The 24,584-nt window shown below is 46.1% G+C and overlaps 1 protein-coding gene across 1 annotated transcript; it reads left to right on the forward strand.

Moving 5' to 3' along the window:
- Positions 1-1,500: 1,500 nt before the first annotated feature.
- LOC111838465 (immunoglobulin superfamily DCC subclass member 3-like) lies at positions 1,501-24,009 on the forward strand. Its single transcript, XM_023801480.2, has 14 exons — positions 1,501-1,603; positions 9,749-10,054; positions 10,902-11,046; positions 11,402-11,532; positions 11,715-11,852; positions 12,778-12,936; positions 18,577-18,742; positions 19,525-19,775; positions 19,872-20,036; positions 20,716-20,904; positions 21,483-21,599; positions 22,415-22,544; positions 23,526-23,661; positions 23,907-24,009. The coding sequence occupies exons 1-14, from the start codon at positions 1,552-1,554 to the stop codon at positions 23,991-23,993; spliced, it is 2,172 nt and encodes a 723-aa protein (XP_023657248.1). The 5' UTR covers positions 1,501-1,551; the 3' UTR covers positions 23,994-24,009.
- Positions 24,010-24,584: the final 575 nt, after the last annotated feature.

Below are 24,584 nucleotides of genomic sequence, written 5' to 3' on the forward strand. Positions count from 1 at the left end.
AATACGAAGACAATGAACATACAACCACATACAATAAAACAATAAAAAACTATAAAACAAAGATAATAATAATAATAATAGATACTTTATTGATAGCGAAATTGTCTTTTCATCTCCCCAATCTTGCTCTCCTGAAGCGCAAGCTTGGCTGCGAAGGGCTATCACCTGTTGTGGCACCTATTACACTTTTATTTATGTATTAATTATCCACAAACTAAGTTTTAGTTACATACTGATCTCACGTTAATTCATCATCAATTACTTGTGACGCATGTTTTATCTTAATCAGTTACTGTATTTGTTACGGTGTTATTTCTGTAAACCTTTGTGAGCTACTGAAGGAACAAGTCATGAATAACGAGTGAAATGCTGATCTCATATTTGCTCTACTGAATTGTGACATTTTTATCTCAAGTAGCAACTATATATGTTCACGATTTGTACTTCAGTAGTATAACTGAGTTATTACTAAATATTTATGCCCCATCAAGTAAAATGTTTCTAGTTAAGTGATAGGTAACAATATACCGGGAAATATTTGGCTATCAAAAAACAGGAAATCTGTTCAACGGTAGAGCTCAAAAACTGGGTTTTTTATTTGGTCGTCAGTTAGCTGCTTATGGTCACAGTCAAACCGCTACACTTCCGTACCTCAGAGGGTACAGAGAAATCAATATGGAATGTGTCCTTCGGGGCCTATAGGTGTCAGAACCTAGACGACATCAGTTAAGATTAAGAAGAAACAATATAGTTGTTTGAATCAAATTCGGCCTATTGAACTGTGGACAACCGAGGGGAAAACGGGCTAAAATTAAAATACATGCCCCAGTACTGTGAGTACAGTCAGTGTAATGCACTTTGTGGATCTCCGTAGTTTTAAAGTTTGCTATTAAGCAATCCGCAAAAGGCGAGTCAGCAACCCCCGACTTTCAGTTGCCCTCTGTAAATTTGTCAATCACAGATTATGTATTGGAGAAAGTTTAAAACTATGCAAAACACAAAAAGCCTCCTAAACACACACTAAGACACGACGACTCTCGCGGACGCCGTCGGATTCCCATTCAGACACGCGGAGCCTTTATTGCAGGCGTGCGCGCGCGGCGCCGCCCTCCTCGCAGCCTGTCATTGGTTCACTGCCCGCAAACCTGCCTCCGCTCGCGGACAGTGTCGTATCAATGCCCATTCATCGATCGTGTGTTAGCGGGGACAACAATAACGCTGCATAACTAATGCTCGCCGTCCCTTGCGGGGGTCCTATTGAACTGAGGCTTGGACCATTCTCAAAGTGGTTTCGGACGGGGCCAGCAGCCTATTCTGGCGATCGCTGAGCAAGAGAAATAAAATAAACGCAAAGATGCATTCTTGAATGAAATTCCTTCTGTGCATATCGAAAAGATCGTTTAGAAGACTTGTGACCATTATATGTTTTGCATTTAACCTTGTTGAATTTTTTATAGCCAAGACTTTCCGTTGGTTCAAATGTAATTTTCTAAAGGGTTTCTCCATAGACCCAGTTGTTTATAGACCTGATACTGGATTTGTTTCTCCATCATGAACACCTTTTGCATGCTGCTGGTATTTTCACTGCTGGTCTTCGATTCAAGTAAGTTGTTTTTAATTATGAAATTTATCTAAGCACAATTTTCGTTTTGAAAGAAAATGTTGGTTGAAAAGGATGGATGACACGGTACGGTACTGTCTGTTAAACTCATTTGGTTTTTATATAACTTTTTGTGCTGCATATCTTCTGCGAAATTAACTGATTCGAAAATATGTAATGTAAGGTGTTGGTGTTGAAAGTTAAAAGCGCCGTTACAGCTACGAGCGACGTTTGTGAAAATGAGCCGGGACTGATCTCTTCTTGTAATTTGCATTAATTTTCTTTTTGAAACCTAAAGGTCGAACAAAAATAAACACATGCGATGGGCGTTTAGGATGGACAGAGATCTGGTTTTGAGTGTGGAAAATGTTGGCAATGTAGAGGGAGTAAAATAAAATCAACCATATTTAGTGTCTGTCACCTGCGGTAATCAGCCTTGATTACTTTTATAACCAGTAGTTTATGTTCCAGTTTTACTCCCAAAAACAGCAAATTAAATTAAATAGAAACAATTTAAATGGTAGTTTCCGTTTAATCATCTGTGGGCTAGAGAAAACAATTCAGTAATATGGTGACTTGTTAAATCCACTGGGTGGGTTGCCAGTTTTACAGAATGGGCTTTAGTAATTCATTCCATTTTATTTAGCCATTAAATTCCGTCTCTTAATTGTTAAATGCAACTCTTCTCTCGCATTGAAGAAAACAGACTATCTCAAGAGACAATCTCAAGTCCGTAGTTTAAGCCCAAGTTCGCGTAAGCGAAGCGCACAAAGAGGCTCTGAGCGCACTGCAGCGATTTCTGCGCCTCCAGGTTTATTCTGTTTTATAATGACGTAGGTACTCAGTATACTTAGTGTTATAAATAGTATTCTGCGGTTAATTCCCAAATGCCACCTCCCAGCCTTTACAATTATATATATCCTGTGTTTTGGTGCGATAAAACGAAATGATAGCGTCTTGTATAATGTGTTAGAAAGAAAATGAGACTGGGAATTAGCTAATTAACGTTTTTCAGGACGTATAACCTAATATAAAGAAGAACTTCATTTTTTATATGTGCTGCTTATTAAACTCCACATTTTGACGAAGCTTAGCCAATATCAAATTTTGTAATAAAACTAAATAAATAAAACTGTTGCATTACCTTATATTAATTTTGATAACCATCATCGCCCACCTGCTGTGTCCTCCCTGATATCTGATTATTTGTGGGAAATTCGCACTTCCGTTCAACGATGTGTTATTTATTTGTTTGATTATTATATTGGTTTGTTTGTGTTAAACTCTGCATAAGGAGAAACGGGACACTGAGCGGAACATGAAACCTCCGTATTATGTAAGATGTTCGATAAACCAGTGTTTGTGGGCGTAAATATGTGATATGTGGTTATACATGTATGTGATTTGTATAACCAGTTATTAGGATTCTTTTGAGTTTTGTAGAAGTGAAAACATGTCTTTTCGTAGTCATCACGACACTTTTATGCCAGTTAGAGAAACGAACTCTTAAGTAATTCCTTTGTTACAGCAATTCACATGCATCACCTCTTTTTAAACTTTTCCATTTTATATATTCAAGAGGTTTATTTCTAATCGCGGCAGGATGAATATGCGCCATTTTCTCTTCCAAGGAAATTTGACTCGTGTCTGTTACAAGGATTAATTTTAAAGGTATCTCGGTATCTCAAGTCATAAGACCTCAAATTTTCATTAGGCAAATAATAAAAAAAAAAATGAGTGCTGCTCATTAACACGAGGAAGCCCAAGAAACCAGACATTTAAGCAATTATTAAACTGGTAATGGACTTTATTAGTTCACATAATGAGTATAATAATATTACAAACTATTGTTTGGACCTAGTGATGCGAAAAACCACACCTGCTACAGGGAGCGGTTGCTCCAGTCCAACCATTGGAACCACCCATTTCAGGGAACTCCTTTTCCAAATCCCAGTTAGAGTCAGAAACTAAAACACAAGGGTATTGCCAGTGTCCCTAAAGCAGAGGGCAAAGTGATGAGCGTCATCTCTGGCCTGCCTGGCGTGGAGGTGGGTGCTGAGACCAAAGCAGATTAGCCTGTGAATCCCACTCCTGGACAGCAGAGTCGCTGGGGGACGGACTGGTAGACAATGAGAAAAGCCCCAACCTCACACCTTCAGTTGCACAGAGCTGGTGTTTTGTGAGGCTCCTCAGATTGAGATCTTATTAAGGAGGACAGTAATCCTCCCTCAGCCGCTCTGGACCATGTCTGCATATACGGAGTCTAGGCACATATAGGGTGATTTTAATTCAACAAGACACTGGTCTGATTCAGCGGGATAATCCACAAGTCTTAAATCAAAACAAATCAGCCCCCCCCCCCCCCCCCCCGCTCTCCTGCAGTGAAGCAGTGCGATGTCTCTATTTGCTATCAGTTTGTGTAAATATGCACTGAGCTCCAAAGATTAAAATATCTTCATTATTTGATGTTGCTCTGATACCATGGTGTAGATGAACAGATGTGGACCAGCAGACAATATCGTCCAAAAATCTGACTTATTATAAAACCAGCCATGGACACTGGAGGAAAATTTTGGTGTAAGTTTAAAAGTTAAAAAGGGTTAATAATACCAGTATTTGTTATGCCAAAATCATTTTTCTGATTCATTACAAGAGGAATACCAGTTGATCGTCACTGTTTTTATTGCACATTTTTTAAATCGTGCAGCATGTGTTCTTGAGTGTAACTTTGATTGTCCCTAAGAAACACCAGGCTCAATTTGAATTAAAGACTGTAACAAAAACTGCACATGGTACCATGTTGGATAAATGAGAACTAGACAGGAGCCTCGATAAACCAGTGTGCTTGTAGCTAATAGTCACTCAGTAGCTTCTTAGCTGTGAGCATTTTTGGTTCATTTTGTGACTCTTCTCCTTCATTCTCAACTTGTCATGTGTTAAAAGGGAAGTACACTCACTCAGCCTTATGCTTAATTTGGAAAATGTCAAGCTGACCTAACAGGTAAATGTTAAGCGTAGTGCTTGAAGTCTGATGTTTAATGATGAGTCTAAATCCCCGATGTTCCACAGCATGTATTCCACAGACATTTTTTATTGCCTATAACGTTTAATTGATAAAATTAAAAAAAAAACCCTCCTTGAATCACTGAGGAAAAGATCTACACTAACGAAAATAATTGAATGGGGTTCATGCAAATCCAGATAGCGCTGTAATTAATTAGAGTGTTTCCTTGGTCAGCCAATCACGTTTCCTGGGGCGAGGGTAAGTAATTGTGAGGCTGGGAATTCTAGTCTTTGGCTTTCATTCAGGAACGGTTTCCTGTTTACACAACTTTGAATTTAGCAGCCTCTAGTTAATGATGATCAATCTCGTAAACAATGGCGCTCGTCCTATATTAGCCTGTTTGCAACGTGCGCCTTAAAAGAGCCCACAGCGGCCCAGAAGAGAGGGAGTTTAACTCCCATTACGGACACAAAGCCTGAGGCCTTCACTGTACACTGCATGCTGTGCCGCAATTGGAATGCCTCTCCCAGGTCTCCGATGCCTTCCCTGCACGTCCCGCTTTCAGCCATTGTTTACGTCAGTCCTCCAGCCGCTTTAATGGGGATAATGGGAGGGTGGGAGTGAAAAGGGGAGGGATTCTCAGGGTGCATATGCATGTGTAATCCTCACAAAGGCCTGTAATACATTTTCGGGTGGGTTGGGGGGGGGGGAGGTGGGGGGAGAAAAGAAAGTTTACATAAAGGTTTTTGGTGGGGGGGGGGGGGGCTTTTTTGATCAGCCAAATTAAAAATGCACTTTTGAAAACCGTTTGAGGAATTCATTTATGGGAAAAAAAACCTTTAACCAGTTTTGTTTGAAATACAAATATATGAACTGAACCCCTACTCCTTTATATGCCTGTATTTTGTAGGGTCGCAGTTTAAATTATCATTTAAAAGGCATGCATATTCCATGCTAAGTTATATTTTAAAGTCCGTAACCCTCAAATATTTAGTGATGATGAAATTTCTGTCTCAAGTATAGGGCAGTGTTGTGGAATCATCTTCAAATCTCTGAATACAGATGCAGGTCCTTGAAATTTGTACTATGGGATTCCCTGCTTAACTACCCAACATGAAATTGAAGGAGTATTTTTTTCCCTCTTTGTATGCTTCAGTTAGATAAAGCAGAGGGGAGCAGAACTGAGCGTTTGGCCGATTTAGGATTCAGATCCTGGTTGATACTCAGGGTTTACTGGCTCCTGCTCGCATCCACGAGAGACGCAGGGAGAGAGGATGCAATCAATGAGGGGATTTGGTAGTGTTTGCCTTATCCTGGCTACCCTGAAGCCCCTTTTCGTTTTCCTGGGGGGGCTTAACGCCGCGGCGATGACAATGGGCTGAGAAGTTCACGGGCAGCCGTGGAGACAATGGGGGAAGCGGGGGCGGAGGTGACCAAACAGAAGCTGTCCTCCACCTCCATCTCCACACCAACTCTCTCATGACCCCCGAGGGACTGAGGTCACTGACTGGGATCGTGGCAGTGTGTGTGTGGGGGGGGGGGGAGAGGTGGGGCGGGGAGGGTCCCACTGTTCGGGATACTGCCCTGAACCCCTTTCCTCATTATTCACACCCAGATGGGGGGCGAATTCATCCCCACGGTCGCACGCTCAATCACACCCGGAGCACAAGAGTCTAAAGATACGTCAGAGGCCTGGGGGGGGGCAGCAATTGGAAAATACATGTGTTGTGAAAACGTCGGTCCTGCTGTAAATAAATGAAAACATCTAAGCCTGAATGAAAACTTCTGGTTGAGTCTGCTGTAGCTGTGATGGAGTTAAAGTTGTGACATGATCCTTCCCAAACAGTCTAGTCATTTGTCCCTGATGCACCAAAAACAAGCTACGCCTGTCCTATAGTAGGTATTTTTAACCCATATTCTAGGTATCTAAAACCATCACTGTGCCCGAATCACCCCTTTAGAGTGTCACTTCCCGGTGTGTGACAGAGGACACATAGCTGGTAAGGTCACAGCGTAAGGTCACAGCGTAAGGTCACAGCGTAAGGTCACAGCATGTGCCGTGTGATGAAGGTCTTGCTTGGGACGACCTCATTAACACCTCGGCAGACTGGAGCGCCATCAGAATACAGCCCACAGTGTGTGACTTTGCAAAGAGCAGCGATTTAGCGTGTAGCTCAAGTATAATAGTATTTGATCGCTCAAAATGCCCTGTAAATTTATCATACCCTGAAATATCTTACTAGAAAAATTTGGTGAGGATGTTCTGTGAAAAAGTTCTCTTGCTGGAAATCTGGAGCTACATAGATTTGTAGTCGATTTTGTGGTTGGGGAAAAAAAATCAAAGCGAGTTCAAATTTATTTAACAGTTTTGTCTTCTTTAACGTGAGGTGTCCTGTCCTGCTTCTTACCCAGCCAGTAAAATGTCCAGTTCAGCATGCCACTCCCCCTTTGCTGTGGGGAAAAACCATGCACTTATGTCCTCCAGAGGTTGGGATGGTAAAAAGCGCCCCCCCCATCCTCCCATATGTACTGTCATCTTAAAGCCCTAACTGTCCTCTTTAAGAAACAACAGGAGTTTATAGAGTGGCACATGTAGTTGGAGATATATGAGAAAAAAACATAATGGCCTATGCAGTGGACAAAAACGAATTGCTGGTTTTCAGGAGGATACGTGCAAAATCAAGTATAAGAGCGGTAATTGGGATGTCTGGCAGACAGCTGTCTGGACCAGGTGATGACAGGGCTCCGGGTTCACTGAAGAGGACTGACGATGCGAGGTGTGGATGGAAAACCAGGGAACCAGCAGTGGAGGCTGATCATCTGAAGCTCTATCGATTTCATGTGTGAGAGCAGAGTGCTGTTTGGCTGAATTATTATGATTTTTTTTTTTTTTGATTTTCTGAGTTGGGGGAGGGGGTTGGGGGGCTGGGACTGCTGGGTTCAGAAGGCAGGACTGGCAGAAGGTGGAAAAAGCCCCCCAATTTCACATCTCATTGCGCAAGTTCAAGTGCAACTTTCGATTCCTCAGGCCCAGATTATTTCCATAACAGCTGTGGGAGGGGCGATGGACATTAGAGGGGTCATAGCCGTGACTCACGGACTAGGGTGAATCTGCAGTCTCTGCCCCCCCTCAACTGGTAAGGAGAATGGGGCGGGGGGGCGCGGGTGTGTCTGGCAGTGGGATGGGTCGTGGGGGGGGGGGGGGGCTGGTTTGAGTGATCGGGTGGCATGGGAAACTCACCCCCAAGTTTGAGTGAAAGGGAGAATCTGAAGTGGGGGGGGGTGTGGGAGAATTGCTAAGAAGGGGGGCAGATGTTTCCTTCGTGCGAGCATTGATGAGACTTGGGGGCCAGGCGGGTGGGTTGGGGGGGTTGTGGGGGAGGGGGGGGTGGCGTGCCATCAGTAGACTGCAACCCCCCCAAACTCATCTCAATAGAAGTCATCTTAACTTGACCCCCCAGTCCTCGGTCTCCTCTTCCCCAGCCTAGTCATTGTGGAGGCCTCTCTGGCTCAATGGCTCCATGGCATCTGCCCCCCCACCCCCATTGTAAAGAGGTTGGGAGATGAAGCGGGGGGGGGCGCTGTAGATCTCGCGGAGGACGAGGGCAACACTAACAGAGCTATCAGTCAGCCGGGGGAATGGTGTCAAGTGCAAGTTCACCCCTGAAAAATTTATGCAAACAGCCCTCTGTCCTCCCCTCCCAACTGCACGCATCTGTTTTGAGGCCCCCTTCTGTGCTGTTGTCTCCTGCCTGCCCCCCACCCCAGTATGGGCTGAGTCTCTGTTCCCCCAAGAGCGGAGCTGTTACCAGTGAACGCAGCGGTGAGCCCATTTTGCAGGGAAAGGCGAGTCTCACTTTTCAGGGGCCTGCTTTGTGGGGATGAGTTAGGGAGTCACGCATCTCTCCCCGGTCCCATTCAGCCAGCCCTTCATGGGCTTTTAAGTGGCGCTGCAGAGCCGCCGGGCCTGTGTGAGCAGCCGCCCCTGGTCCTCTTCATCCCAAGTGAACATGACTGATTTCCAGCTGTAATTAAGGCTCTATCAAGCAAATGAGCGGCAGGTTGAGCCAAAACCCAGGCCGTAACGGAGATGTAAACCCAGAGACACGGGGAGAGAAGGCCGCCTTTGTGTATGCTATTAATTTTCCTTTATTCCATTGTCATTAGCATTGTGTTGGCCGTAATGACCGTGGCGATAAATAATTTTCAGGCTGACAAAGTCATATTTCAGAAATGAAACATAACAAGTATTAAAGCGTAATTTATTCTGTTTCAGAAGTTTCCTCTTCCTCTCTACGGGGTGTATAACCGCATCAAAGACAGAATTTGACTTCAAAGCTTAACGTTTATAATAACAGATAATGCACTGTATACATGCGTGTTCAAAGAACTGAAGGGCAGCACATATTGCTTTCATCGTCAAAGGAAGAAGTGCCGATGTTACCGACTTTCCGCGAGAATGCCGCACATTTTTATTTTGAGTTAATCTCATTATGGCTTTCATCGCCGGCTTCCCATTATGGAGCTGAAGGCTTTGTGGGAAAATCTTGTCAAATGATGCCTCCTGAGCGGACAGCTCCCCTCCACATATCTTTGTAACTGGTCTTCGTTATCATGGTGTGATATTTTGCGGCGAGCACATGACATGAGGTGATGACAGTCTTGGAGATGGTGTGATGTCCTGGAATCGCTTCTGTTGATAACATTGGTTGGTGGCAAACCTTTGAGAAATGTCCTAGCAAATTTACCACATAATGACGCAAAATGCTCCTCTGGTCAGCCACAAAGAGTGCAGCACAGATGATGTCCTCCACTCGACCACTGGCGCGTTGATGGACCTTGGTCCGGAGATGCTACATCAAGACAGTCAAACCGTTTGTTTTAAAACCAACCCTTGTGAACTTCAGTCAATTAAAACCCTGACAAAGAGCTTCATGCAAACCTCGAGATGTCCTGGCATGACATGTAGACAGCCTCAAACTGCTTCCTTCGTAATGCTGATTTGACGTTTTCAGCCATGATCGAGCTGCCAGTGGCCAATCGTCTTTTTCGACAGATACATTATATCTATATGTTATCGATACGATTTTGTGTAACGCAATCTCATTGGATCCGAGGCTGATCATGAAACTGTTGTGCCGCAGGCGTGGCTGAGACCTCAGAGCTGGCTTTCCTCACGGAGCCCAGTGACGTCATCGCAGTGCGGGACCGGCCCCTGATGCTGCACTGCCAGGTGGAGGGCGAAGGGCCAACCTCTGTCACATGGCGGCGCAACGGGGTACCCGTGCCTACGGGGGAGAGGGCCATTGTGCTGGCCAATGGGACGCTTCTGATTAAGAACTTCCAGAAGCGGCGGGAGAGTGACGACACCGACGCCGGCGAATACGACTGCGCGGCACAGAACCGCTATGGGATGCTGGTCAGCCGCAAAGCTCGGGTTCAGCTGGCATGTGAGTGCAGTGGCACTGGCACTGGACTCTGTCCGTCCAAACATTCAAACACTCCTCTAGATGATTACACTCTTCCTGTGGGTTTATCCTGTCATTTTACACTCCTCTGTTTCCAACTGAGCACTTTTGCTAACACTGGCCAAACGCTTGTGGTTTTAACTTCCCACTGGCTTGTAAAATTATGTAAAATTATGCACGGGAGTTAAAACATCTGGGGGCTCCTTTGTAAGATTCCTTCCTGAAGCTGACTTAATTTAACTATGCAGCACATACAGAAACATTTAAGAAAGTTTCAATTTGCATGTTCATGAATATTTGAAATATTTGAAAGGGTGAAGTACTGGGACAAGAAAGTAGAAACATCTCAGGTTCTTTTGGTGTCATTTTCTATATCCTTTGCCCCATCTTCACCTTACTGGCTCAAAACGTGGGGAGAAGCACGTTCAATAACATTCTCAGTCCCATTTGCAGGAATAAGTGACCTTTTCCCTCACCCATTCACCCTAGACCCCCTTTAGCCAAATAAAACCAGTGGGGGGTTAAGGGGGTTTCCACAGAAATGTGGCTGTCACTAGGTTGGATGGTGCTTCTTCCTCTGGGCAAGCGGTTACCATGGCGACGCACTTTAATTTGAAGACGACCTGCACCATGAACAACACACGTATCGATTCAGAGGGGAAAAAATTGTGTTGCTGTTGGCTATGCTGATAGGTTTACTGAAATCCTGGAGGGGCGGGATCGGTATCGTTACCTGAGTGGGAGATGGGGAACAAAGGTCTGACTGTGGTAAAATGGCGCTGAAGACACACCGGGGGGCAGTTTCTCAGGGTCGTCTCTCCTGTGGCAGCTCTTCCCAAGTTCCACCTGCACCCAGAGTCAATGACGGTGGAGCAGGGCGGAGTGGCGCGGTTCCACTGCCAGGTGAACGGGATCCCGGAGGCCAATATCACCTGGGAGAGGAACAGGACCGCCATCAGCACTGGGAATAGCAGGTAACACACACACACACACACAGACCTGTAGTCATATCTTTGTGGGGACCGCTCATTCATTTCTATGGGACAAATGCTAATCCTAACCATGACAACTTTTACCCCTACCCAACCCTAACCAAACAAAATACAAGAATTTTTGCATTTTTGATCGCAGTCACAGATTTTTAGACAGTTGAGTTTTCCCATAAGGCCAAGTAAATGGGTTTTCATCGTGTTGTGGGGACATTTGGTCCCCACAAGGTAAGGTATATCTGGACATACACACAGGGTTCCCACTGCTGTCCCTCCCCGTGGCCCGCGATGCTCCTGTGTCCTCTTCGCAGTGCTGACACGTCCCCCCCCCCCCCCCCAGGTACACCCTGCTCCCCATCGGCATCCTGCAGATCTCGGGTGTGAGGCGTGAGGACAGCGGGGTGTACCGCTGCATGGCCTCCAACATCGCCAACACCCGCTACAGCCTGGAGGCCCAGCTCCAAGTCACCGGTGGGCGTCCTGTCCAGCCCGCGCACTGTCGCACGCCCGGGTCTTTATCGTTAACGAGAACTGAAACAGAGAACTCTGTGTCATCAGAGTGAGAGTGTTAAAGCGTCACGCTTTGGCAGTCTCTGGAGCCTCCTCGCTCACTCTTCATCTCTCGCTCCCTCCTCCTCCCTGCCCTCCTGAAGTCGCTGCTCCTCGGCTGTACAAGGAACCGGTGATCCTGTCGGGCCCCCAGAACCTGACCTTGACGGTGCACCAGACAGCCATCCTGGAGTGCATCGCCACGGGGAACCCGCGGCCCATAGTGTCCTGGAGTCGACTCGGTGAGACTCGCTGCTCACCTATAGGGTCACTTCTCATGGCAACAACGGCGAAACACATGCAGGACTGTGCAAAAAGTCTTACGTTGTCAGTGAAATAAACTATTTAACAATAGAATATATGAAGATAAACAGTAACAATGTTAAAGACAACAAAAATTTCTTGTGTTCCCCAAAGAGTTCCCGATATCTCATTAGATGGCTAGAAGAACTTTGGTTCCCAAACCTCTCCTCAGGGGCACCCAAATCATTCCATGTATTCGTTAAATTTAACCACCAGCTCAATTAATTAATTAATAAAATGATTCTGTATTGAGGGGGCGGCATGGTGGTGCAGTGGTTACCTCTGGGACCTGCGTTCAAGTCTCTGCCTGGGTTACATGTGTGTGGAGTTTGCATGTTCTCCCCGTGTCATCGTGGGGTTTCCTCTGGGTATTCCAGTTTCCCCCCACAGTCCAAAGACATGCTGAGGCTAAATGGAGTTACTCAATTGCCCATAGGTGTGCTTGTGTGAGTGAATGGTGTGTGTGTGCCCTGTTATGGGCTGGCCCCCCATCCAGGGTTGTTCCCTACCTCATGCCCATTGCTTCAGGGATAGGCTCCAGACCCCCCACGACCCAGTAGGATAAGCAGGTTGGAAAATGGATGGATGGATTCTGTATTGATTAGCCAGACAGGCTAGTGTTTGAGTCAACAAATGCCTGGAAAAATGGATGGTTGCTCCAAATCTTGGGGTGACATTACAAGGTTTTGAAATGGCCACAGAGAGATAATGTTGTAGTTTTACACCAACATGAAGATCATTTGAACATGATTTTCTTGGGCTGCCTGAGACCTTTGCATGGTGCTGCTCAGTGGTTCCTGCTGTGACTGGTGGCCCTGGCCTGACTCCGAAGTCTCCCCCCCCCCCTGCGCGATTTCCCCACAGACGGCCGGTCCATTGGAGTGGAGGGCATCCAGGTGCTGGGAACAGGCAACCTGATGATCTCCGACGTGTCGCTGCAGCACTCGGGGGTCTACGTGTGCTCCGCCAACCGGCCGGGCACGAGGATGAGGCGTACCGCCTTGGGCAGGCTGGTCGTGCAAGGTGAGCCCCCCATGGTGAAGCGGAATGATGATAATGATTTATTTGCACAAGTACAGGTACATTGGGATGCTTCATTTCACATATCCCATCTCTCCTTTGAGACAGCTCACACACACACACACACACACACACACACACACATACAGTATATATATATATACTGCATATATACACAGCTGAGAGCAATGCTTGGGGTTCAAGTGCAGGGTCAGCAGTTTATCCAGTTAAGGACTTTGCTCAAGGGCCCCACGGAGATATGCCTATTCTGCTGAAATTGGGACTTGAACCAGCAACCTTCCGATGACAGGCCCAAACTACATTAACGTCTGGGTCAACCATCAAATGAACTCTCAAAGTTGACTCTTAAAGGGACAGTTCACCCCAAAACTGACAAAAAGATATGTTTTGAGGGGCTTTAGTGGTATCTATACATCTAGGTTGTTCTACTAGGAGTTTTGAGGATATCGGCCGTAGGAATGTGGATTATTTTTCGTAACCAGGTCATGATTTCTCGTAAGAGACACTGCTGTTGAATTTTTCTCATGTATTTTTTTTGGCACAGGAAGAATGCCATTCAGTCGCATTATCATCCTGACATTTTTATGGCCAGTATCTCCAAAACTAGGCATCTTCCAGCAGAACAACCTAGATGTATAGATAGCACTCAAGCCCCTCTAGAACATATCTTTGGGTTTGAGGTGAACTGGCCCGTTAACTGATGATCCTGTTCCAACTGAAGGTCCTTTCAGTTGAGGGTAACCAGTCTGCTCTAGGTTTCCTCATCCTGGCCTGATCCTCCAAGCTGTAACGCGAACCCCTGTGTGGTCGCTCTGAATGGGCTCCCTCTTCCATCCACCGCAGCAGTACTCAGCAGAGACAGAAGGTCATGGTTGTGGGGGTGGGGACGAATTAATGAGCACAGGGGGAGGGGACAGGCCAGACTATATTAACCAGCCCTGGATACGGCCGTGACCTTAGGGACGAGTGGGACGGGGCTCAGCCGCTGCCCTTTGACCTGACGGTTTTTGTAATGAAGCTGACGCATGGATGCGTCTCCAGCTGCCCCAGCTGCACCCCCATGTCACACGTCTGCAGACTGACAGGGTCCCTCGGCATACAGGCGGACATGCGCCGCATCCATACATCACGGCGGATGTGTGTTTTGCTGGTAATTATGGACTGCTGTTGACAGCCAGGTAAAGCAGCGTATTTATAGACATTAGTACATGCACATACCACAGACTTGTTTGCTACTATGTGAATTTACAGTGTAAGGGTACATTTGCAATTCTGTCTCTTTCAACATTTTTATCAACTGCATGGAAAAAAAAAACAGGCGAGTTTCAGTCGCTTTGTGTCTTCCTCTGGCCACTGGCTGCTCCTTGACCCAAACAATCGATAGTGCCCTTTATCAATCCTCCACAAAGGAGTGTCGGTGTCTAATATATTCATTAATTTATTGATTTGGGCAAAAAAGGAACAAAGGCCCTTAGCTTTTCATCCAGAGCGTTTCTCGGACCTTAAGGTCTTACATGCTTCTCCATGCATCCTGAATGGACATCAATACGTCTGAATCGTACCTCACTCCTTGTTCCAGGCTCAGATCTTTGTATTCTCTCCTCTTTGCTTTTCCTCGTCTCTGCGCTTCTGTGTTTCACCTTCACTGCAGATATATTTCAGTTGTCCCGCAGTAAAAAAAACTGTTTTTAGTACTTGAATATAGTGCTTTTCAAAAATCTTTGGCAGTCAAAGAAAATGTTTAAAGCTATTTATCTGGGTGCTATGTATATATTTGCCTAGAAAAACTACAACATTAGAATATGTCCAAAGTAACAGTAAAACAATAAAAACTAAGAATAATTTCCTTCATTCTTCAAACATAATCTCGCTGGATGGCTAAATGAACACCGCTTCAGTTCCCAAACCTCTCCTCAGGGACATTCCATGTATTTGTTACAATTCACCACCTGCTCAATTAATTAATTAACTTAATTAGTTAAATGACTTGGTGGGATATTGATTAGCTGAACATGGTGCACTAGTGGTTCAATCAAAAAATTCATGGCTGTATTGCATGGTTTGTACATATCATTGGGTTGACTTTAGGAGAGGTTTAGATATTGATTAAACTAACACATTTTGACAAACATCATAATTTTCCACCAACATGAAGATCATTTCCTTTGACTGCCTAAAACTTTTACAGAGTAATGTGTAATTGACTAACCATTCACAAAACTATATGTATATATGTATGATATACCCAACTTGGTATTATTTGATAAAAATAAGAAATGCGATATGGTCGTGTAAATAAGGTATATTTTATCTCCTGGTTTGGGTGAGCGGTCTTTATTACTTAGGACACATATTTATTAGTGTTTTCTGTGTGTGAGTGTAGGTCATTTTCTATATGTACGCCATCTGCCTGCTAACTCAGGAAACACTGTGAACTTGGACAGCCTTTGCCTTATGCTGGCTGTCTTGCAAATTCAAGTTTAAGGTCTGTCTGGCCCGGGCCTGTTTATGTATTTCCACCCCCCCAAGGCGATCTGGTCTGTCCTTTCAGCCTCCTAGACGCTGCCACACCCCCTGTCCCCGGTCTGGTCTGGGTCCTGTGGTCACGGTCATAGGGGATATTGAATGCCATCCTACAGGCAGGTTGAGAGCGAGACTGCTGGGACAGATGTAGCATGGGGACAATAGGTGGCCGTCTGAGGGACTAAGGAAAAGAGAGAGAGAAAGAGAAAGCACGGAACAGAGAACGGGGGGGTGGTGGGGGTAATTGTGTCAGAGTGAAGGATCACCCCTGACCTCTGACCTCCACCCTTCTTTCCCACAAGGCAGAGGGAAACAGCTTTGGTGGGTGGTGGGGCTGTGACGATCCGGGGAAGAGTTGTGATTGGGAGGTGTGGCGGGGGGGGGGTCAGGCTGGAAAGGTTTGCTTCAGCGAGGCCTGTGTAGAAGATTGATGGCTGCAGGCGGCGAGGTGATGGTCTTCACCTCATCATACCCCTCTCGGGTCTGTATCTCTCAGCTGGCAGTCAATGTTCAGGGATAGAACTGAGCGACTGTCAAGTTCAGGGTCATCAGACGCTGAGAGAGCACAGGATACAAAGGAACGAGGAGCTTTGTGAGCGGAGAGAGTCGGGCCGTATGATCTTCTCCAAAGAGACGTTCAACTTCAGGGGGTCTGTTGCTTGGGTGTGTTGTTCTCTGCTGGTTTTAATTGAACGTTACGGCGGCACTATTGAATGGACGTCATCCTGAACATCCATCCATAAACCTTCATTCTGGTCACAGTTTCGGGGGGGGGGCCTGCAGCCTGTCCCAGGCAGCACAGTGTGATCCGAGCGTCCAGGAACACAGGCGAGTCAGTCTTCAAAGTCTGGTACGGATGAACAATAATCTGGTGCCTCGATGATGGACAGAGTGCGTCATAGAGAGAATTAGAGAGATAAACCAAAGCTGCCCAGGTTCGGCACATCTGACCCTCATTGGTCTGACTGTTTTGGACGGGATGGCCAACTCACAGATAAACGATTCCAGTAAAGTTCAAGTGTGAAGTGCTCTCGAGGGGATGGAAGCGTGTCTTACTGGCTAGATTCATTACACAGGCCCGTCCCGACACCCCCTCACCCCTGGCTCTGACATCCCCCCCCCTTTCTTCAGACTCTAATTCAGAGGCTCTATAGAGTCCCAGAGAGTTCTGCATTCAGCCTCACAATCAGCTGAATCTATCTTCTGCTTGTGGGGAAACTAGCAGCCCTCAGCCTAACCCTGCTTGTCCCTGGGTCGCTGGAGGTGTGCTGTTGCACTTTCAGTTAGTAAACAGAGACCAAATATCGAGGCAGGAATCCTGCACTGTTCCCATTGGGCAAAACTACCTTTACTGAAATGTGTTGCAGATCTAAGGCAACCTGTTTTTATAGACTGGTTTATGTCATTTAATATCAAACTGTTTTTTTCTCTCTGTGATAAAATTGTAATTGTTTAAAGTTTCTTCTTCTGTCATCATCTTCCTCGTGGTGTTAGAAAGTCTTTATGGCTCCTTTAAGGAAACTCCATTCGTCCTGAAGTGGTTAAACAACCATGTTTTGTTTTAAAAGTGGGGGCTGTAGTTGAGAGAATTCTCTTAGCTGGACCCTTGAAGGATTTCAAGGCTACAACCTTCATATCATTAAACCTCAGGTTAAAATACACATTTTCAGAAGTTTTGCTATGGTGGCATTTCCATTGCTGACAGTGAAATATCATCATTTACCAGGGTGACTCCATCTGTACCAAAACTGAGATGTTTACTGATGTAACCCTGTGTTACATCAGTAAACTGGTGTAACTTGATTTCATTAAAAAGTTGTTTACATTTTTGACACCATTTAACTGAATTCTTAAGTGCAACATACAGCGTGGTGAGAAAAGCACGAGCTTCTAAATATAAATTTGATGTTTGATGTCTTTCCCTGGAGCCGTTTCAATACGAATCAAAATCGCATCACCTATATAAAAATTGCAACATATGTATAGTAAAAAAAAATTGCGCAATTGGTATCACGGAATTTGAAGGTTAACAGTGTTGAAACGAGTGATGACAAAAAAAAAACTTTCTTTAAAGTTCGACTTTTGCGAATTTTACGGACTGCTCTAATGAATAATGTATTTTTTTTTCATCTGAGAAAGAAAGGGGAGGCTGGGCCCTGGGGGTGAAAGCGGAGAGGAATAAAATTCATCCCATGATTGATTAATGGCTCCCCATTGAAGCAAACCTCCCCTCCCCCTTCCACTAGGACCCTCTTCCCAGCATCCTCACAATAGGCCCAAGAGAAAGCTATTATAGTGGGGGGAGGGATGGCAATAGATCAATGAGATGCAAAGGGCCGTGGCTCCAGGTCTCGCGTATGTACACGGCCATTGTGTTGTTATTGGACCGGGTACTGGGCCAAGTGCTGAACCCACATCTGTCCCCTGCGTCGAGTGGGAAGTGCTACTCTGCTCCGGTCCCTCGCTCGTCTTCCTCCAGGTGCCACCTGGGGCTCGCGCTTCTCTGCCAGTGACCGGGGACTTTACATCTGCCTGTCCGGCTTTGGGCTTCGATCCCTTCACAGATAAAGCATTTGCACAGAAACCTCGAATAACATGATGTTTGACAAATATGGAAGCAGTCAGATTCAGCCCTGCTATGATCTTCTGTATGCAGAAAAATCAGAAATATCAGAATATGAGTGTCCACTTGAAACAGACAAAAGCTGGCTGCAGACTGTGGGCTGAGGGCTGCTGTTACTGGGGCGGGTGACCATGCACTGCACCTCTGATCTTGCTGTCCATCTCTCTGGCTTATTGTGCATACCGATAAATGTGCTTCTAATGGCAAATGCAGTACCTGCTCTATGCAATATCAGTGATGCCACACTTCGTGTAGCTATATTACTCATCACTGAAAGGTATGTGCTGCCACCTGTGGGCATGTTTGTTAACTGCAAGCAACTCTCATTTAAATTCAGCTGCAGAATGCCTTATAAACATGACAAATGTGCATCGCCAGAGCATTTAAGCTTTATAAATCCATTGGGGTATTGTTTTTTTTTTTTTTTTACATGTAATAACCAGTTTGTTTCTATTGCTGTTTATGATCCTACCCAGCTCCACCTGAGTTTCTGCAATGGCCGCAGTCTGTTTCCAAGCCAGCAGGAGGCAGTGCAGTGTTCACTTGTCTGGCTCAGGGGGTCCCGGACCCTCACCTGATCTGGCTGAAGAACGGCAAGATCCTCACCCCAAAAGATAATGTCAAAGTCACCAATAATAATAGGTGTGTTAAATTTTTATCTTGCATTTATAGATATGTATGAAAATGCCAGAAACAGGTAAACTTACTGAATTGCTTGCGCAAACTGCTTTTTCTTCACTAAAACATTAAACATTATCCCACTGTTTTCATCTAAAAGACTGAAACACTGGTCTATTTAGACGCCTATATATAATATAAAACACATTTTCAGTGATTTAGACAAACAAAACTGCAAACCAGCACTTTAGGTCTGTACAGGCTATAAAACAATATCACATATTACTGGAATTTTCGTACTGAGGAGTCGCAATAAAGATACAGTATGAACAGAATACTCTGTTCCTTTGCCCTGGAGGTAATGAAATGTAACAGTAAATCTCGATGCAGGTTTAATGCCCTTTGTCACGCTATTGTTTTAGTGCAGACTCTTTCACCAGCTGGTGGCAGCGTTGCAGTGGTTCTCACAATCCAGATACCCTTTACTGGCATTCAAGCGACGTATGCTCATATGTGCAGTGCCAATGCAATGAAACTCTTGGTTTGTTCGCTCCTCCGGATGCTGCAATGAAGGAGAAAGTAAAAAAAATTGCACAATGCATAAGCATATTCATACATATCCACCATAGATAAAAAAAATAAAGAAAAAAATAAAAGTATACTACAATGTTAAATATACATGCATAGAACATGTATGAAATACGCATGTATGAATATCGGTTGTGAGTGTGCAGCATAAGGTGGGTGTGTGTTGGTGTTATGGCACAGGGACCGTGTTCATCCCTCACCTTTTCCTGCGTCCGCAGCACTCTGGCCGTGACGCGCATCACCTCGGAGGATGAGGCCATCTACCAGTGCATCGCCGAGAACGGCGCCGGCACCAACCAGGCCAGCGCCCGCCTGGCGGTGTCCCCGGCCACCGAGCTACCCGAGGCCCCCCGGGCCCTGGTGGCCACCGCCCTCTCCACCACGGCACTGCAGCTCAGCTGGGCGCAGCCGGCGGTGGAGGTCACAGACGGCATCATTGGATATGTGCTGCACATCCGCAAGCTCGGCGGTGAGGACGGGGGGAGCGTGGTGGGGGGGGGGATGGGGCTCGTTAAGTGTCCTCCTTTATTTCACCACTTGCTGACGCTGCATGCTCCTCCGACAGAGCCGGACACCAGCGAGCTGCAGGAAGCGGTCAGTAAGACCACGTTTCAGCATGACATCAGCAACCTGGAGCCGGCCATCACCTACTCTATTTACCTGAAGGCCTACTCTCCTCTGGGAGCCAGCCAGCAGTCCCAGACGGTCATCGCCACCACGCTGGGTGGAGGTAGGCCTCACCGCTCTGTTCATGTCTAGAGTATAGTATAAATATAGCATAAAATGTTTTCCTCTCATGCTGCACTCATCAAACTGTTTCAATTTAAAAACTTCACATTGTCAAATTGTCACTTTAAAATGTCTTTTACATTCATATTTACAGTCCCTTGCAAAAGTATTGAACCCCCCCCCGAAAATGGTCAGACTTGCCTGAATAATACATACACATCTTCCTCCTCTCAGTATTTTTTTTCTTGCAAACACATCGTCTCTCATAGTACAAAGACGACACCAATCATGTGTCAGCTAATCTTTTAAAGAAAATCTGAAAAAAAAAACCCTGAAAAATGCTGCTTGCATAAGCATTCAGGCCCAGCACACTGGTATTTGGTAGAGCCCCATTCTGCTGCAGTAACAGCTCTGAGTATTTTGAGGTAAGTAGCTGCCAGGTTTTGCGCTGTCTTGCGCGTTATCGTACATTCTGTTTATCACTGACATCGTTAAGGTCGTACAGCTGAAAGTGACAATAAAGATACGTTATCGTTGATTATGCGTAACCGTTTTACTGATTCACGTTTTGTCTCCCTTCCTCCTCCCCTCTCCCTTTTCTTTGCATCTCTCTCTCTCTCTCTCTCTCTCTCTCACTCATTCCTCTTATTTCCACATGGTTCTGTCTCTCCCCTCCAAAGTGCCCCCCGCCCCCAGCTTCTTCACCAAGGTGCTGAATGGTACGGCCATGCAGGTGTTCTGGGAGCCGCCCGGAAAGCCAGGCAGAGTGCAGGGCTTCAGACTGTCCCTCCGCAGGGTCCCAGAGCCGGACTTCCAGGAGCCCATCGTGTTGCCGGCCCACGTCACCACGCACGTCATCGGGCAGCTAGGTCTGTGAGAAACGGCACGTCGATCCGACCCCTCAGCCCCCAGGGAACGATGACGATGATGATGATTCAATTCAGTTCAATTCAGTTTATTTTTATATAGCGCCTTTCATAACAGAGAGGCCCTAAGGCGCTTTACATGGGTCTGTTATTTATACATTCCTACATTATTTATACAGAATAATACAAAAAGAGGTGGCAGATTGAAGGCTGCATCCACTATGTTACAATTCACACTGATGATAAACTAAACGCATTCCTGAAAAACTGGGAAAGTGAGATATTACAGCCCATTTGCAATTTTACATACAAACCCTTTACCACTGTGTTTGTGATGAAGTAGGTATTTTACAGCAAAAATGGCCTAATGGGATTAGTTTGAAAGCCAATTTGGGATTATGCTTCTTATTGGGATAGTATTTTTATTTATTAAGTCATGCACACTACTGATATTACTAAGAAAGGACCAGGGATGAGACAGACTCATGGAAAGCCGTCCTCACTTCGGATTGGTGTGTCACCTGTACTGAGCAGCGGGCTATGGATTCTGTCACTGCAATGACATCTTACACGTCTTCCAGAGCCTACAGCCATATACGAAATGAAACTAGTGGCATACAACGGAAACGGGGACAGCAGTGACACCACGCAGCTGGTGTCCATGGCCGGGGACAGCAGTAGTGGCAAGTCCAGCATGGGTAAGTGTCCATGTGCTGATGGATTCTGTCATGTCCGTGGAGGTATGGATCTAAAAACTTAGAGCGCCCCAAAAAACACCGGTCAACCCAATGCTGAAAGATTGCTTACAATGAAATTTCTCGGGGGGGCAGTACTGCAAAAAATAGATGGCATTTAGCAGTGCTGTAGCAGGCCAGGTAATGGTGGCTTCCGGTTTACTGGCCGGCTGAAGCAGTTCGGCTAAGCTTGGAGCTCAGACACGATACAGGCCGGGAGAATTTCTAGAGGAGCACCTTGGTATAGACTTTTGGAAACAGAGGGATCCCTGTACCGTTAGTCTCTACACCTGGAAAATGGGTCGCCTGTAACGAAAGTGAAGCGTAGCTGTTCTGCAGATCAAACTGTCATGGGGGAGGCTATGGAGGGTGGGTGGAGGGGGGGGGCTGACAGTGCAGCAGAAAGTCGCTTTGTGCTGAAATTAGAGTGCCGGTGTGTTTGAGGCTGCCTGCGGTGCTCCTCTCCTTCCCTGCTTAGATCAGGGATGTCAGTGTGGCTGCTGTGTACCTCAGCTGGTGATGCTTGTCATTATATCTTTGTGGGGACTCTGCATTCGTCTCTATGGGGAAAACTCTAATCCCAACATGGCAACCTTAACCCCACCCAGCCCTAACCGTAACCATAAATAACCAAACAAAATACAAGACTTTTGCCATTTTTACTGTTTTGATTGCATTCACAGATCAGAATAACAGGTTTTTATTGCTTTGTGGGGAACATTTGGTCCCCACAATGTGCCGTGTGCCGTGGCTTAACCATCGCCTCTCTGTTGGCTCAGGTGGTGAGAAGGTGTGTAACTGCAGGCAGGATGGGGAGGGGTCCATGGCGGGCATCGTGGTGGGCATCCACATTGCCCTGGCCTGCATCATCTTCTGTGTGCTTTTCCTCATGTTTGGATACCGACGCAGGTGAGAGCTTTGGGTTCCTAATACTATTACAGAATCAAGGCTTTGTCTGTCCTGGGCTTCTGATTTCCATCCACTTACCCACGAGGGGGTCCGAGGGGGGCTGGAGCCGTTTCCAGGCAGCACAGGGACACCCTAGATGCCGTGCAGGGCAAACAAAGCAGGCATTTTATAGACACCGATCCAAATGCCCGTAAGTCGTTTGACTCTGGGCGGGATCCCAGACAACATGGGGGGAACGACTACTTACAAACAGTGTATGCGGGAGTGGAACCCATTGCCCCAGGGGTGAACAGCAGCAGTGAAGTAACTCCCAGTGCCTTTCTGATGTGGAGTTGTTAAAACATGCTATGTGCACAGTGCCGGGGAAGTTCTCACAAAAGGAATTCATTACAGACAGGTGGAAAGTTCAGGTCCAGCTTGTACAAATCCAGACCAAGGTTTTGTTTCAACCAATCAGTTGAGTATAAAGAGTCACAGTCACAGAGGACTCAACTGGTTGGTTGGAACAAAATCTTGGACTGGATTTCTACTTCCTGGTCCTGAACTGTCCACCTTTGCTTATGTTGTACGGTTTATCTGATTGCTCCCCTATAATGAGATAACGAGATTCGTCCAGATTGACTTACATCCTCATCTAGGGAAAGTGACCTGGACATAAATTTATTTATATATAGCGCACGTACCCGATTGACCTGAACTTTCCACGGATTATTTTTGTGAATAACTTCCCCAACACGGTATGTACAAGAGCTCTTGTACTTATGGGTAATATCCTTCCAGGTGAGGGTACTGGGGGGTCTGTAGCCAGTCCGAGGCAGCAGGAGACACAAGGCTGAGGTGCACCATGGATGTGATGCTGAATATTCATAATAAAATACAACCCTGATAGCACACAGGCCTTGGAGCACAGCCTGATCAGATGTGAGTAAAGCGGGCTGTAGCCACGGGGCTGACTCAGCATCCCTGCCCCCCCCCCTCCAGTCTGTTCTGTAGGAAGGGAACCCAGGACAGCTGGTCTGTGCCTCAGGCAGGCGAAGGAGGCCATCAGGGAGAGAGAGGTGGAGATCCGAAGGAGGTGGTCACCCGGACTCCGGAAGCCATTGAGTTAGTGCCTCAGGTGAGCCCCACGCAGGAGAGAATTCAGCCGACACTGCAAGTCCCGGCACCTTCATCAGTAATTACAATGTATCATGAAAACCTTATTTTAGCAAAGCCAGTTAATAGTTAATGCTGTATGAAAAGCAATGTAGACAGAAACTCCTTGTTAGTTTAACCCCCCCCCCCCCAGTGGTCGCTGATACACTGCCGGGTGTCGACACTCTGTCTGGCTCTAAATACTCACCCTTTGTTTCTCTTGTGCAGGGTGGAGATAGGCAGTGCCATCCAGCCCAATGCCAGGTTCTCATCGAGCAGCACCCATCAAGCCAGACTGGCACGGGCACCGGCTAACACCCCGCACCCCCCCCCCCCCCACCTCATGCTCCACCTCCAGCGGGGGGCCGACCTTCGCCTCAGCTCCTTACTTTGCCTGTACTCAGTCAGTCAGACACCACTGAGAAACCTGTGACCTCACTGCCCCCTTCCCCCCCGTGGGGGTATTTTCGAAACCAGGCCGTCTGAATTTTACTCTCACTCTCTGTGGTTAAGTGGCTATCATTCGCATTCTAACTATACCAAAGCAAGATAGCATTTGTATTTTTGTTTTATTCATTTAAATTCAAAGGATCTACTGTACATGTTGATGAGCAGTTTATGTGGAATCGCCGAACACTCACATTTATTTACCCCCTTTTCACCATTTTCAAAGGGTTTTTTTCTACTACCATGTCATATAGTACATACACTGTAAATATTACCAAAGCATCTACTAAAACCAAATTGTGCACTTACAAAAAGGCTCTTTTTGGTAACATGAGTACCTTTGCTGCTGTGCTGTCAACATTTTAAAGGCACGATCCCATTTTCAAAACATCTGTTTGAGTTTAGGGTGATTGTTGTACATACGATAGATGAATACCTGCATCCGTTTATGCATCCTCT

Source organism: Paramormyrops kingsleyae, chromosome 9 (genome assembly GCF_048594095.1).
Source record: "Paramormyrops kingsleyae isolate MSU_618 chromosome 9, PKINGS_0.4, whole genome shotgun sequence".
NCBI classification, from domain to species: domain Eukaryota; kingdom Metazoa; phylum Chordata; class Actinopteri; order Osteoglossiformes; family Mormyridae; genus Paramormyrops; species Paramormyrops kingsleyae.